The sequence below is a fragment of the Musa acuminata genome, chromosome BXJ1-1, assembly GCF_036884655.1.
Source record: "Musa acuminata AAA Group cultivar baxijiao chromosome BXJ1-1, Cavendish_Baxijiao_AAA, whole genome shotgun sequence".
NCBI lineage: Eukaryota > Viridiplantae > Streptophyta > Magnoliopsida > Zingiberales > Musaceae > Musa > Musa acuminata.
In genome coordinates this window covers 3175448-3193031 of record NC_088327.1, presented here as the reverse complement: position 1 = coordinate 3193031, position 17584 = coordinate 3175448, and the positions used below count along the sequence as shown (strand labels likewise).

At 38.0% G+C, this 17584-nt stretch overlaps 1 protein-coding gene across 1 annotated transcript; it reads right to left on the bottom strand.

Moving 5' to 3' along the window:
* Positions 1-13404: 13404 nt before the first annotated feature.
* On the bottom strand, positions 13405-15858 carry LOC135608979 (large ribosomal subunit protein mL102 (rPPR5)-like). The gene has a single exon (XM_065102094.1). The coding sequence runs from the start codon at positions 15819-15821 to the stop codon at positions 13560-13562; it is 2262 nt and encodes a 753-aa protein (XP_064958166.1). The 5' UTR covers positions 15822-15858; the 3' UTR covers positions 13405-13559.
* Between the last annotated feature and the right edge of the window lie 1726 nt (positions 15859-17584).

Here is a 17584-nt window from a genome sequence, read left to right as displayed (position 1 = left end):
GGTAGGGGTTTAAATAGAGAGATCAGAGAGTGGTAGATGGGAGTGCCAAAGGAGTAGTTGCTGCTCGCGGAGCATTGCTGACCGCGCAAACTCGTATCATCCCATGGCATGCTTGACTGCTACTTGGAGGCCGCTGGTTTGCTTTGGGGGGTTGGTGGGCTTCGAAGGCAGCTCTCCTACGTTCTTTCTATCTCGTCAAAGAGAGAGGAGCGGATTCAGTAGAGCATTTCAATCGCAAACCACGAAAAACAACAAATCCGGTTCTGCGATTCCGGTGGGTCTCACAAAACCATGCATTAAGAGTGGTGGGATTCTCCATATCGCAGCGCATGGAGGTCAGGAACCCACACCCCAAGGGAGGGGTTGGTGTGATGAGATGTGTACGCATCCCACTCTCCTAACCCAACCTCCACATTGGGAGTCAAATCATAGACTTGTGCTCCTGCACCTAACTATATTCGTCATGAATATATATATATATATTGTAACCGTTATTATTAAATATCTAATTTAATAATAATATATAACTGTTATCCTTAAGATTCATAATTTATTATCATGAATTTCTTCGTTAATTATGGTTTAAATGATTTCAGTTTTTTATTCTTTAAACATGAAACCGTTATTATTAAATTAAATATTTAATATCATTAAAGTTCTTCGTTATGGTTCAAACGTTATAAATCTGAATTAATTCTTGAACGTTATGATTTGGTGATAATAAATGTGGTACCTGGGCTCAATCATCTCTTTGAAGCGAAAGGCTATTCTACACCATCTAAAGCGAGAGTTCTGAGCCGAGAAGTATCAAAGTTCAAGAAAAAACCTCTACCGAAATTCTTTGGCGACAATAGCGGGAGGTACGCTATTTCGTTTCCGTATTAGTTTTTTTGTGTTTCTATTACAAGTTAGCTTCATTGATTTCTAATATATATATATATATATATATATATATTCTCTAAACAAATAGGAGAGTGACAGATTATTACACTGTTTATCATCATATTGAGAAGCATATACGTGAGACCTCACCATCCTCGTGTGGTAGCCCCATCTGATCACGTAGGCATTATTCTTCTGATGAGCTGATCGCATTATAATTTGAGTAAACATAGGCCAGTGGTAATTTATTTTTCGCCTCAACTTACTTTTTCATTTACTGTTATCTAAATGTCATAACAATTTCCAATAGCAATGCGGGGAGGATTGAAAAGCGACTTTATTTTGACCTTTTTATAAGGTAAATAATAAGACAGGATTTGGTTCTAAAATATTGTTATTAAGAGTTAGAATTATAACTGATATTTTAGAAAAATCTGTCATGTAAGATTTTCAAGATTTTATACCTTAGTTTGGTAGAATTTCAAACCTATGTCGATCTAACACAACTTTATCAGACCAGTGTTTTATGCATTGAATTTATCCGATAAAATTTTTAATCATCAATCTTTGATAAATAGATAAATATTTTAGGGTAAAATTTAAGGTTTCAAATCATCAGCCTTTGCCATTTTGCTGTCTGATATTTCTTTTTAGTTATAAATGAATTTTTTTCTATAAAATATTCATATTTTAAGTATTTTTTAATTAGTGTCTTTTTTTTTTAAAAAAAAAACTTAATTTAAAAAAAATCTAACATATCCTTTGAAATTTTTCCACCAAATTGATTTGTCTATTTTTTAATCAGTTTGACTATGACACTATTTCTTAATAGTGTTTATAATTCTATTTGACTCATTTAAAATATTTTCAAGTAGGTTTTATAATATTTTTGTTGTGATCAAAACATTATAATAGGCTAAAAATATTGCGATAAGTTAAAATATTATAACAGGCAAACATTTTTTAAAGAATAATTTGGATATTTTTAATTATAAGTACCGTTTTAAAAAAAAAATAAATTTAAAATACTGATTAAAAATTAAATATGAATATTTTCTAAAAAATCATCTAATAAATAATCTTGATCCGCACATACATGTGTAACATGTTGTGCAATGAATTCCATTTTGGGTGCAATTAAAATATAAACGAAATTGACGCTCCATGTTGACTTCAATCTGAATGCTAGGGAGAAATTTACGTGATTGTTGTGGTAGTCAAAAGAAAATAATACGTCAAAACTTTGATCAACATGCTTACACTACCACGAAAGTAGAGAGAAAGTGAAGGGGTTTGGTGGCGAAACTTAACATTAATTTTCCGAATAGAAGGGTCAAAGTTTGGAGTGTTGAACGCTGACTTTCCAAGGTCGGAGACGCCTCGGTGGTTGGTGGAAGGAATGGAAGTCTTCCCCTTTCATTGTTTGGGTTGGAGTCAATGATGATGTCTACGAGCACCGATCCTTCATCGAAACTGAGTCTGGGTCCTTCCTCGTTTTCCACCAACGTTTCTGGAACTGCCTCAACATTCACTGGACAGGGAAAGAATGAGCAGGAAAGCGGTAAAGAACAGCTCCAGATTGATACCACAGGTCAATAAGAATATGTTGGTGCGTTGAACCTTTTATGAAACCTACCGCGCAAGTCTCGAGAAGTAGGTTGTTTCGACACTGCTTCCTTGTGTGATTGAAGATCGAGTTGCTATTAATTTTACTTTTCTAAAAAAAGGATCGAGTTGTTGTCGTGTTCACGCGAGGAATAAAGTTTCCATTACTTGGAATCAATTACACAGATTTTTTCCTGCTGTTGTGATCTATAAAAAGAGTCCTTTTTTCTCTTAATGTTGCTTTTTTAGTTTATTCCTGTATAACGTTTTTTATTTTCTAAAGATGAGATTTTCTATATTCTCTATTTTGTCGATCACTACCTTCACATCGTCACTTCCTCCCTACATCTTTTGCCCACCTTTTTGAGGTGTCAAAGTCTCCACCTTCATCCTATCGTCCCTATTATCAACCTTGGGAAACAAAAAGTCATGATAAGACTTTCCTCCCTCTTTCCTTGCATGGTCAATTACTTTAGGCATCGTCCTATCATGAATTTAGTTGGAATTGCTTAAGTCATGAGACACAATTACGTTATCTGCCCGCAAAGGAGACCTAATTGCAAACTCGCTCAAGTCCCGAAAAACCTATAAAAAATAAATTTATTAGTTTGAAAGCAAGCAATGAATAAGTCCTGATATCTCATGAAAAGAGCAGTTTTACAAACAATTCAACAAACACTTAGTATGCAACAAAGAAAAGAGAGGAAGGAGAAAACAATGACTTTAGAATGCGAAACGAATAGTCACAAATCCGCAAACGACTGCTCACCGAGTGTCGAGCGTGTTAGCAAGTTCTCGTAGGCTTAACGTGTAAACTTTTGAATTCAATCAATACCTAACACTACCCCAAACCCCTATATAGCTAGAAGCCACCCAGGGGGTTCTATGGTGCTATGATAGCTAACATTTTTTTTCACATTGCAGCTTACAGAAAACATATCATGACACATGAAAAATGAGACATTTTGGGATAGTTTTTTTGTCCATTATAGTGAGCGATCATTTTGCAGCCTTGCAAACTATTACTGCTTACCGTTTTCAAGAAAAACATATAAAAATAAGGTAAAACACACCGCCAAACATATGTACAAGCAAATAAAAGTAACAAACGATCTATTGATGAAGTTGTTGTGGGTGCATCACAATTGTCTGACATTCTCCCTCACTTAAACTATCGACGCCCTCGTCGATGCTTGCTAGTAAGCTTTGATTATTGCTTCTTTATATTGTAAGACATCTTCAGGCTCCTAGCTAGCTTTTGTTCGAGGAAGCTTTCACTATTTCATTAAGTACTCAATCAACTCTGCTTTGTTGGGTAGCTTTGTCTTATGAGCCACTAAAATAATTTCCACTCACTTTTCGTATGAGACTTTAGTGGAGGGTAGCAGAGTTAGAATGCTTAGGGATGCATCTTACGAATCTAAGTGGTAGGCTTTCAAGTTACTTGCATGAAAAACATTATGAATTTTGAATTATGTCGATAATTATAACTTATAAGAGACATTGTATACCCTGCTAATAATTGGGATGGATCTTTTATATTTATGCACAAGTCCCTTATGCACTTTATACCTAAATAACTAAAGTAATGATGGTTGGAGCTTTATTAATACTAATTCATCGACTTTAAACTCTTGCGGTCGTCTTCCTAAATTTGCTCACTCTTTATATTTTTTATCGCCTTCTCCAAGTAAACCCAAGCAATATCTGTATTTCGATGTCGTTCCTTTGCAAAGTAAAATACTGACCAATCACCAAGGTGAAAAGTTGACGGCTACTATCTCATAATGATCTTGAAGGTGCTCTTATTAGATGTAAAGCTTCGTTGTAAGTTGTAGGAGAATCGGGCTATATCCAACTGCTTCATCTAATCTCATTAGTTGGTACTCCCATAGTGTTGAAAATATTGCATAAGAAGCAAATTTATTCTTTCAATTTAGCCATCTGTTTGGAGGTGGAGGCTTATAGAGAAGTATAACTTAGATCCTAGTAATTTGAATAGCTCGATCTAGAATCATCCCAAGAACCACACGTCTTGATCACTGATGATATTGTGCGGGACTCCCCAATACTTCACTACATTCTTTATCATTAACTTGGTTGCTTTCTCCACTGAGTAATATAGGGGTGCAATAATTAATATTGCATATTTTGAAAACTGATCGACCACCACGAGTCTCGATCTGAGTCCCCCTATTACTAATAAACTTGAAATGAAGTCCAAGGTGTTTGCGGCTCTTGTAAGCCACTAGATAACCCTCATGCATAAGTACTCCCCTAATAGTAAAGTTTGAAGCATTTGTACAGATTTTGAAAGACCTCCCATAGTCCAACAATTTGAGTATTGATTCTTCTAACATAATAGTCTTTAGGTTTTACAATGTCACTTTACATTTATCTGATTATCGTCAAGATTGTTCCTTTTTCAATAACTCCGCCAATGGAGCTACGCACTTTGTGCTAGTTATAGGTGTCTTGCAAGCTAATCACGTGAGTGATGACATGTGTGATACGCTACATAATCTTCTTTATTATTATTATAGTATTTTCTCACTTTATATTATTTAATTAATATATATTGTGGTATCCTTAGATTTGTATAATGGGAATTGGATCATAACGAAATCATGATAATGAGACTAATTCGTCGTTAGTCATAGGTGCCCTGTAAGCTAATCACGTTGACAGGTATGACTCACGGCCAGCTCGATATTGGGCCTAGAGGGTCACACACATATGGTAGGCATTGCGATGAGTAGAGGTTCGGATATGAGATATCCGATGGAGCCCTTGTCTTATTGGATGCAGATCCAATACCCACTAGGGGAGGACCCATTAGGGTTTGATAAGGGACCTCTATAAATATGAGGGATTCAGAGCCTTATAGGCTAGAGCCTTTGCTTGCCTTTCCTATTATTAAGGGACCTTTCTGCTTTCCTTTTTTTTCTGGTCTCACCAGTGTAGAGAACTGGCTTCTCTTTCTTAATAGTAATCTCTGTCTCCCTCAACATATTGAGGAGCTCTGGGAGAGTCACCTCAAGCTTGTTCATATTAAAATTCATTATGAAATGTGAAAAGGAATCTGGTAGGGACTGAAACACAATGTCCACACACAAGTTATCCTCTATGACCATTTCTAGACTTGTGAGTTTCTCTATCCACTCAATCATCTTTAGGACATGATTCTGAACCGGTGTCCCCTCAGTCATCCTAGCGCGGAAGAGGCTCTTGGATATCTCATATCGAGGCTCCTCGTGGTAAAAGAGAAGCTCCTCAAAGATGACATAATGGAAGGCCTTTAAAGCGAAGATGGAAGGAAACAATAGCAACAATGCGAGTACGGGCCTTCACAGTAGGACCTTAGCGACACCTCTCCAGTAATAAGTGAGGGTGATAGATGAGGGTCCAACGATAAATAAGGACATTAACAATAAATAAGGATGATGAAATTGTCACAAAGTGACAAATGAGGGTAGAATCAACGAGATGGAGGTGATGACCCACCGATGGAGGCCCAGAATAATTTCATATTTTAAAACTAAATTTTTAAATGTTTAATAATTATCTATATTTTTATTAAAATCTTTTAAAATAAGAAAAAGATTAATATATCACATAAGATAGATTTGGGATAAAACACTGGACTCCTGTTATTAAATTACTTAAAATTTAATATACATGACGTGGGAAGATAATTCACACCATTGAAACACGGGCTTCATCTAATGATATGCACTTTGGTTTGAACCAGAAGCAGGTGCAAAAACATTTACTTCGACAAGAATCAAAAGATTTGGATCAATCAGATGAGAACGTCATTAGTCTCTCCAACCAGTAGTTAAACACCTAAAAACCAGTGCAATTATTTTCATGAGAACATTAATAGACAAAGACCTGTGATATGAATCATCTATCTGCTGTAACATATAATTACAATGGCAACAAACATCTTTCCCTTCAGCAGTGACAGATGTTTAGGAATCAAATGACATGCAAATGATAACTATCACAAAAAGTCATAGCAGCCTACAGTACATCGCCCCCTTCACTAGTTTCCACATCCTTTAAGAAGTTATATTCCCTCTGACTTCCAACATTTGGCCAGACAATACCTTGGACTTGAGGTAGCTGGAAGATAGTAATAATGAATTAAAGTTCCTACCATTATAAGAGAAACATTAGAATAAAACAACAAAAGAAATGGAAGCGCAATGCATCAAATAGCCTGCTACACCAACAAAAGACATAATAAAATGGCTGAATCTTGCAAGGATGAACGAGCAAGAATACTTGTGCAACGGAGACAGGTTAGGCATTCATGATGGGTTGATTCTAAGACACAAATTGTAGTAAGTGCCAACAAAATGTTTATGGTTTCTTTAATGCAATAAATCAAGTAAAAAAGACTTAAATAATATTTTGAGTAGCAAAAATGTCAAGAAATTATTTCAAGAAAAGAAAAAAAAGACACTAACCTTAAATCCAACATAGTGGTAAAAGAAAGCCGAAGGGGAGACAAGTTACAAGCCAGGAGAACATTCTAACAAATCTAGCCCAATCACTAACACATGAATAGCTTTGACCAAACAAATTCAGCCAAAAATTCCAATGGACTGATCACGAAATAATATTAGAAATCAAATCGAAGTATAAGTTTTATGATGCCATAAATTCAATATCAAGTCCCTTTCAAATTGTTTCTAACAAAACCAATGACATTACCTTGCTCTTGTGATAGTGTTATCTAAGATTCACTTTTTCGTGCTGAGTAGAACATACGAATGACTCAAATTGAAGTTCAAAGTAATTTAAGTGTTCTCTCATTTTATTATATCGACAGAAGCATTTAAATAAACAGTGATAGTATCCACATGCCAGATGCAGTACACCTAGGACCCATAAAATGTACAGCATATTAAAAATCTTAGACATATATGGAAATTAAATAAACATATAAAAAGAATTACAAATGGAGTAAGTACAACATAAAATATGAAGCTCCCCTCAAGTCAAACATTTAATTAAGTACGATAACAACATACGAATTTTGAAAATTTTCCCAACAATATTATTTTAGCTACTAAAAGAAGCATGGTCAGCCATCAAGAGCATCTCACTAAATAAGCAAATCTATTAAGTGCCAGATTTATCAAGAAATAAAAATTCAAATTTGAATCCGGATATATAGTTTTCTTCTCCAAAAGATACTGTGAGCTCAACTCAGTCTAAACTATTAAGTTTATGCTGTTATAAACAGTTCATACCAAGAAAATACAAAGTCATGTTTTTTTCGTATTGCTCCTGAGTTCTTGCACTTAGGTTGCATGTTAAACTTTGACGAAGAAACCATTTCTCTTCCTCAAAAGGGCTATCAATAGCATTTTCTTGCACCAGTCTACTCCCTTTTAATAATTTAATTCTTTGCTTCTCATTTTGCAGAAAGCTACCACATATAGGCGAGATAGTTCAACATTTTCAAAAATAAAGTTTGCTCAATTCTTTTATATGTACTCCCAGATTGAGGATCTTACAGCGAATGTTGACAATCTTTCGTTCTATTATGCCTAATAATAATTAGAATATGATTCATTCTCACACATAATACTATCGAGCTTAATATAATTTAAAAAATTATCAACAATGGTTTAGACTTAAAAAGTAATATTCTCTTGAACTTGTCACCATTTTCTGACCAATGCCTAATTGCTTTTAGTATTGCAGAAGCCCCTTTTCTTTCTTTTATCTTAAGAGCTTGTTTATAATTTAGTGACTGGAAACTTTGGGAAAAAGATTGCCTAAGGCAAGTTTAGGAATCCTCCAAGACCAAAATATTAGCCTCTACCTTACCAAATCCATGTAGTAATGGCAGGGGATCAGATAATAATCATGTCAATAAGAAATTTTTTAACTTGTTCATTAAATATAAACCAGTGAGTTAAAAGACATGTAAGTATTCTCAAAATCTGGAATTACCACTTGCATATAATCATTTTCATCTTTGAGTTCCCCATACTACTTGATTTTTGTTGCCAAGAATGATCATAAAACTCTTACTTAAGCTGAAAATATTCTTAACTCATAAAGCATAAGTTCATAATTGTTTTGCTTGTGAAATAGCTTACATCATCAGAGCAGGTGCCTGGTGGGCTATTTTACATGCTAGCATGACCACATGTTGAAAACAATGAAGCACATGTACATGCCTGTCAACACTGGTGAACATGAGGCATGTTTCAATTGTCACAAGTGTCATACTTGCAAAACTCCGTTGGAGTGCTCTCATGGTAATCACATAGTTGGTTTCTAGTCATATGAGAAATGCATGAACCTTATTTCTCTGCTCTAATGTTATGTAAATTTGAAAAGATTTCACAAAACATGTAATATATATGCCTTATTATTTCCCTTGTTTGAGGACTATTTAAATCTTTTATTAGTACTCTTGCTTCCCTTGGCAATGTCTTTGATCATCAAGACATCAACTACATATAGAGGAGCACTAGGAGCAAGAGGAGTAGAGAAAGAAAAGAAAGATGAAGAGGAAAGGCACCAGGCAGGCAAGCTAGAGAGAGAGAAAGGGAGGTGTTAATGGTTTTATATAAATAACGACTTGAACACAAACCATCAAAAATGGATTGGTTTACAACCCAATTCTCTGTCAAATCAGTATTCACCGCCCAATTCATAGCGATACCAACAATTTTTCATACCTTGGTAGAACCTGTGAGACAAATAACATATCCTGCACATGACGACCCTTATGGAACAATTACTAATATCTTTTTCTAGGATAAATGCTGCAACTTCCAGAGTCACTATATTCTGAAATGGCAACTCTACATAATGCAGTTAACCTTCAGTACCATTAGACTATTAGGAAAACTTTATCATGGGGCATGTAGACAAAATTTCTCTGCCACCTTTAAAAGTTGAAGAATTATCAGAAGTAGTTGAACAAAGATATCAAAGGCAGTCCCATAAAAAGTTTTTAACATCATCAGCCATTTCCTTTACAATAGCCTAATTAAAACTAAAGCAAAAGATCAATCAAACTAAACTTAAAGGCAAATACACTTGAGGATTACTCAAGCTTCACTGTTCTATATTTTAGGACACATCAAACTTAGAAAAAAAATAGTTGATGCACTTTAACTGCATCAGCAATGTATCAGCTTCTTACTAAGACATCTATATGAACTGAGCGGCCAACAGAAAGCTTATTTATTTCCCTTGATGTCTGCCTAAATCAAGCTTGCTCACAATAGCAAGCATGCGAAAAGTTACAAACAACTCAGGCTCCAACTGGATTTCATGTTGAAGTTGAGAATCTCATGGATCAAGCATTCTTGGATAATAAGGATTGATATTATTATAACCAATTGTGGAAGAATTGCCGTAATTTTGTTGTCTGTTGCACAACCTATTTATAGAACATTTTTAGTTTGAATGATGCTTCAATGTAAATAAGCATGCATGATGACAATGGATGACGGTAGTGATGATGGATGATAATAATGTGAATTCCCTTGCTTTACAATGAAGTCAGACAGATCCAATAGCTTGATAAGCCTTCTTCTGGAAATTCTAGACCACACTCATTTCTAAATTCGAACATTATGATCTTTTTTAAAGTCAATTTGATAAGTAGTTTCAGGATATTTGCATCTTGTTATGTTTACTAAAGTACCAAACCCTTTTAAGTCAGTTGGAGAATCTTATTCCAGTATCATGGGCACAATACGACATAATCAGCAAGCCAAGTCAAAATGAAACTCATTGAATATTGAATCATGTTTCAAGTTTTAAGTTTTTTGTAGTTTTCAAACTAATGCACATTAATTGCAATACATTAGGTACTTATTTGCTGTTGAAAGTCATGTCGAATTTTGTATAGAAGTGTATTTAACTTTAGCAAAATTTATCAAAATTTATCTACACAATCATTCACTGAGAAAGCAAGGGCATGCAAACTATTAACACAATAACATACAAACACACTGGATAAAAAAGTTTTCAAGATTCGCTTGATGCTTACAATCTGTATCACTTGATGTGTGACTAGTTATATGTACTTGAATGCCACAAAGGAACTAGGAAAACCCTACGATTTATTTTTTATAATTTTCTTTTGAAACTAGACATTCTGCTATATAAGTCAGAATCCCTGGAAATCCTAGCTGATTTTGTACATAGACATCCCAAATTTTAACATCAAATGACTTATTGTCCAACTAATTTAACCTCCAAAAGCCAGGCACATTCTAGGCTATACAGGGTGCCAATATCACTGGAATATGTTGATCCAAAATTCTTCAACATTGGCAATGCAATGGCTTAAGCTAGCTATATATGACTACTTTACTAAAGCCTAGTTTTTCCAATAATTACTCGTCTCCAAGTAGCTGACTTTATTTCAAACAATCATTACCAAAGCATAAATTGAATAACTGTTTTTTTTTCTCTCTCCCTACCACCATGGATTAAGTAATTTCCACATCCAAAGGTGCATAAGAACAACAGTAGGACATCAGTAGTGACTGTAGTGATTTCCCTCCTAATGCAGCACAAACAAGGAATTCAACCGACCTTCATGTTGTGGACAAAAAAGTCGTTCTGATAGAACCAAAAAATCAGACGATCGTAAGCTTCTCACATCAATTAACATTTTTCTATTCCATCTTCTCGAATCGAACTATTATACATATAATTCATCAATTAAAGATAGAAGGGACAAAATTACCCGTTGTAGAACTCAGCGGCGGATCTGGAGCCATTGTGGCAGATAAACCAGAGCAGTACAAGAATCAATATATCTGCTCCCGTTTAAGGCGGTCCAAACCACCCAAAGAAGCTTTTTTTTTTCTTGTCTCTTAATAATTCAAATGCACAAGCAAATCGAATCGAAACAAAAATGACGGAAAGGATACTAAACAGGTATCGCTCCCACCAATCGAGCATGTAGAGCCCCATGGTGACGTTGTAGAGATGGATCTTTCGGCTGATCCAATTCATTCTGCCTCCCCTCTGTGATCCGGCCGTCGTCGAGACAATCCCTCTTGAATCAGGAGGAGACGGACCGGAGTCGGCCGTGCGGAGTGTGAAGGCAGACGCTGCGCCTAACTTTTCGGTTCGTGCTTTGGTCTCGTTAGGGTTAATGACCGGTTTGTCCCCACTCTAACATACTTAAAAGAACCCGTCCTTCATATTAAATAAATAAATAAATCCTCAAGAAAAACCACTAAAAAGAGAGTATTAAAATGTGATTTCGTTAGATAAAGTCCCTAATTCAAATCATAATAATATTATTTTCTTGGTCATGGGAAATCATCTTTGGAGATCGTTAGAAATATTAGGTTAGATTTACTTTAGAAGCCCTAACAAATTAGACTATAAACAAATTTACATATAGATTGATTTTTCGTTTTTAGTATCGATTGTGTAACTCATTTAACCTTACATTCTTACCAAATTTCATACTTTTGTTTCAACCTATAATCTTAAATAATCATTGCTTGCCCCAAAAGTGAATGCAATTAAATGATTTGTGTTAGTAACTTACTCCATCTTTGCTTGGCCTTTGATGTATTACCATTGTCTCGATCTATGTAATGACGTCAACATTAAATCTTCGTTAGAAGAAGAGGCACAGTTACTCCAATGCTGGAAACCAAAGAAGAGTTCAATTCCAATTCGCAAAGCTAGTATACCTCGACATTCTTGCAAATCTACCACAATGCCACACACATTCATCAAGAACAGAAACATGAATGCTACCTATCATAGACTAAATGCCAACTGTATAACGATACATTCATCGCATCTCATAAATCTTCTGCATCTTGGTAGGAGAATGCCTTGAAGCATATAAACCCATACCGTTGTCTACATCACATAGCAAAATTTAGTTCATACTGCGCATGGCTTGTGTATCCCATAATTACAAGACTCTCTTGATATGATCAGATCCACCTGTTATCTTGAAAGCCACCCAACAACAACATAAGAAGAAGATACAGAACTTGTAAAACAAAAAGGTTCTGCTATAACTCACAGGGCGATGGCTCGACCAACCAAGAATTCATCCATATAACTTCAGGTACCAGTTTCCACAGCTTAGAAAACATCACTAGAGCATGGCATCCATAAGGAGTGCTATCATTGTGCATCTTTCCAGGCTTTGTCTAGCTGTATCAGTAAACTCAGTGTCTGTGCTAGATTTTTGAAATTTTGAATCACATATGCAATTAGTAAACTACAATATATGTTGACAAATGATTTAAGGGCAAAAAGATATGTTGATAAAGTATTAGCTCCACAAACAATTAGGCTGTGAAACATAGTTTTCCTTCATCATACAAACATAAACACTAAGATCATCAAAATGACAATAGAGCTATAACCCCTTCACAGCAGATAATGAGACATACACCTCCGTGCGATAAACCTACCAATTAGTAGCTTGTTCAGGAATTAATTAGGTTTCTACGAATATTTAAATGAAAAGGCCATGGATAGATTCAAAGTCAACTAAATCCTGAGCCAAATTATCGTTGTTTTTCACCCATAAATAAATTGTGAAGTTGTTCGCAGACTGTTAAATCTTCCTTGAATACACATTCAGGCAAAGAATTCAGTGTAAACTCTCAGTTGAGCATCTCCAAATATTATGCTTCAAAGAAGCAGAACAGAAACTCCATATTAGTCATTAAAATAAATATAATCTGATAATCAGAATTTGTTAAGACAGAAAATAGGCGATACTAACATCGCTAATTGAATAAGTCAAAAAGCAACATGAGAAGCTTGTTTGCAAATTCTGACTACAAGACTTGTTTGAATAAATCAGAACAGTAGGTGAACAATGATATCATCACAAAGGAAAAATCTCACCCAATAAACATGGGGAAAAAAAGCATCGAGGGAAAAGACTACCCATACTTTGATCTTTATTTGAAACTAGTAAATAACCTGCACGGATACCGGTTTTGTCTGCGAGTCCACTTATGGATCCGAATATGTAAAAAACAAGTGCCCAAATTACAGAAGATGTGACCAATCTGATACCATGTACTTCAGAAAGCATCCATTGCAACTCTTTCACCACTCTTTCCACTGGGTGCCTTCCCTGCCAGAATCCTCGACAGAATATCAGCTTGCTTCGTTTTCCCTTCTGCAATGAGGCTTTTGATTATATCATCACAGCCTTTTTTATCCACAACTCCTCCCTTGGCCTTAATCTTACACAGTATGGAGTAGGCTGGCATTGTCTTCCCTGCGGTATAAAGCACATCCAACACCCGGTCATAGCTTGAGAAGCTGACATCACAATCCCTCTCCAAAGCAAATTCCACCAGCTTTTGGGCTTCAGTTGCCTTGTCGCTGTCACATAAAGTAATCAGAAGGTGGTCGATATCAGGAGTGCAGTCGTTCATGATCATCAGATTGATTCGCCCAAGGGCTTCCTCAACATGACCCCTCATGAAAAGTGCTTCCAGGATCTTATGGACCATGTCCATGTTCTCTTTCACCCCCTTCTCTATCATGCTCTTCATCACACGACTAGCTGTTTGAACCCGGCCATCATCAAACAGTGCCACCATCACTGAGCGGAACAAAGATGCACTCGGCAAGTGCCCCTGCTCCATCATGCTGCCCAGTGCTGTCCTTGCATCCGCCGGCTCACTTTTCTTCAAGAAACTCTCAACGAGCAAGACATAAGAATCAGCATCAGTCGGGACCCCATGGTGAGTCATGATAGTGAGTATCTCTGAAGCAGCCTCTGGCATCCCCTCCTTTGCGTGCCCACGGATTAAGCTGTTGAAGGCAACCTTGTCATCGACCCCTTTCTTCATCAATTGCCTGAAGAAAGCCTCCGCCTTCTTTGTGTCGCCATGATCACACAAGTACTCGATCATTGGATTGTATGCAGATGGCTCCAGGGTGGGGTATTGAGGACTCTGCATCGTCCCCTTCTCAAGAAGCTCATCGAGCAATGCTATAGCACTCTCATGCTTTTCTCCCTTGCATAAGCTCTCCAACAGAACACCATACTGCATTGGGTCCACTACAACGTGATTGAACTGGGATGTCTTCCGGTGCACCTCCAGTGCCCCTTCCAAGTCACCCGACTCGCAAAGTGAAGTGACCAGCCTCAGGAATATGGACTTATCGTTTGGAGTCAGCCGTAGCTTGGCCATTTCATTTAGTGCCTTCTGAGCTTCTGCAGCTCGCCCAACGTCATCACAGAGGCCCGGCATGAGAGCTGCAAATGTCTTCTCACTAAAGCTCAGGCCTTTCTCGCCCATCTCCGAAAACATCCGCAGCCCGTCGTCCACCCTGCCAGAGCAAACGTAGCCTTTGATCATGATGTTGTAGGAGATGGAATTGGGAGCGAAACCAGCCGCAGTCATTTCAGCGAAGACCTTCTCGGCATCGTCCATCTTCTTCGCTCGCGCCCAACCGTTAAGTATGGTGTTATAGGTGACGAGATCCGGAGCGATTCCCCGCTCCTTCATGTCAGCGAAGAAGCGCTGGGCGGTCTCCATCTTGATAGAGAGGCAGAAGCCCCAAAGGAGAGTGTTGTAGGTGGAGAGGCCAGGGAGGACGCCCTCTGCGATCATGGCGTTGAAAAGGCGCCTGGCCATGGCGACGCGGCCGGATCGAAGGATGGCCTTGAAGACGGCATCGTAGGAGCGGACGGTGCGGGTGACGCCGAGCTCTGGGAGGCGGCGGAAGATCTTGACGGCTTCCTGGGGAATGCGGGCGCAGCCGTAGCCCTCGATGAGGGTGGCGAACATGTCCTCGGAAGGGGGGACGAGGCGGTCAGGCATATCGTCGAGCAGGATGCAACGGGCGTGGTTGAGCATGGAGGCGCGGGCAAGGAGCAAGATGATCTCCCGATAGGTATCGGGATCATGGCGGAAGCCAGTCTTCTCGACCCAGCGGAAGAAGTGGAGGGCGTGGTCGGGATGGCGGGCGCCGCGGAGAACGGCGAGGACGAGGGACTGGTCGAAGGGAGCGAGGGAGCGGATGGAGTTCTGGAGCCGGGTGGTCCAGGGCCGCCGTGCCATCATGTAGCAGATGGTCTCGTGCAGCTGCTCTTCCTTCTTCGTGGAGTTCTCCCGGCAAGGAGGAGGAGAGGCGGAGCTGGAATCCTGATCGGAGGGGCCAGGATCGCCGGCCGCGGCGGCGGCTGGAGTGAGGTCGGAGTAGGATGAGGAAGAGAAGGCATGATGGAGGATGGAACCGGGGGAGAGGGAAGCGAGGGTTAGGGTTTTGGAGGCGCGGTGGGCGGCGGAGGAGGTGAGGGCGGAAGAGGAAGGGAGGTAGGCCATCACCTCGTGTTATGTTGTGGGACGGACCAGCAATGGGCTGCTATGTACTGAGTCGGGGTTTTGCCAGGGTTTCCTCAAGCGATCGCTGCTTCGCTGGACTCGGGTTTGCGGCCCTGCGTCTGGGCCTGGATAAGTCAAACACAGTAGACTCGCCCCTCATTGGTTGACGCTCGTCTGTCCCACCATGAAAGTGTTACGAAAATGTTATCAAGATGATAACTCGTCTTCGCCGGTTATTCTTCGCAAATTCCTTTTTAAAAAAATTTATTTTTCACTTTTTTTCCTGATTTATTTTTTTCATAAATTTTCTAAAGGATAAAATTATCTATTGCCTTCGTTTTGTCGATCACTATCTTCGCTAGTTGCCTTGCCTTTATCCTCGTCTCTTCTTTCGTTGTCTTCGTTAGTCGTCACATTTGTCCCGTCTTATTCGTACGCCTTTATTCTTATCGTCGTCCACTACTATACCACGCCCACACACCCTCGCTCCCATCTTCGTTCTCCACTCCCAATATGGGTTTTGGTCATCCCTCTACCCTCAAAATCTTATTATGTATATTTCGATCTTTCTCCTGCTCCGAGGTTTGTCGATAAGATATCTAACCTTTTCATATCTAGGGCTCCACTGTGGAGAAGAGTATCGTCTCACTGCTAGAGGAAAAAAGAGAGAAGAAGTAAAGCAATAGACGATAACAATGGACAAGAGTGCAAGGTGGAGACGATAGGGGAAGGACAAAGATAATTTCATCTTTTAGGAAATAAGGAACTCTCTAATTAAAAAGGAGACATTAATTAAAAAATTTTAAAAATTAAAAAAATCATATATATGGGTATTTTACATTTAAAAAATATTTAGTATTGAGTTCAACCTAATGGTATCCCATAATTGACTTTTTACCATGGGCATTCCTTTTTCATTAAAATATCCCTCAGCCCTCTTTGTTATTATCATTGCCTCTCCTCCTCAATGTCAAGCGCCTTTAGATAAAAATTAATTACGGAAGCACCATTAGATAAAAGTTTAATACTAAAATTTTTTTAAGGTAAAATACCCCATATATATTGTACAAACATTACTCATAAAAAATATCTTATCTACTAACTAAAATAAGCATACATACCTCGAAATGATCTTGCGAGAAAGGCTAGTGTGTCATGCATAAAGTTAATGCGTTTAAGTACCGGAGTAAATATGTTGATCTTTGTCATGCGACTCTCCCGAGCGGACAAAATATGTTGACTTCAATCATCAAAAAAAGTCTCAGTCAATTATCGTTTTATGGTCTTAAGTTATGTTTCGATAGAGAGATGGCAATAGTTGGCATGCCTCTTTGGTCGTTCACTGACTTCCTTTCTATATGTTCCAAGGATGTCGTATGGCTTTAGGAATATGCAGTGCTTCAATACAGAAACGATACAAGGGGTGTGAATAAAAGGGCAACGCATATCGATACTTGTAAAGGCAATTAATAGATGTGATGTATGGGCGTAAGTCATGATCTAAATGATCGTGGAACTGATAGATATTTAACATGTCACGAAAATTCATGGAACAGAGGAATGAAGGAGCACTCAAAGGTTTGAGAGAAACAAAGCATGTCCTTCGATGCATGAACAAAGAGTCAAGACGGCATTCCATGATTAATGTACTCGATCGCAACCTTCGAAGTTGTGGTTGAAACACTGCACTCGGCATAGTACATATGGATTCATATTTAAGTTCAGTTTCTCGTCGTCCAGTATGTGTGCTCTTCTTTTGTGAT

Excerpts from the sequence above, each read along its gene's own strand:
- LOC135608979 (XM_065102094.1), bottom strand. The coding sequence starts at position 15,821 with ATGGCCTACCTCCCTTCCTCTTCCGCCCTCACCTCCTCCGCCGCCCAC.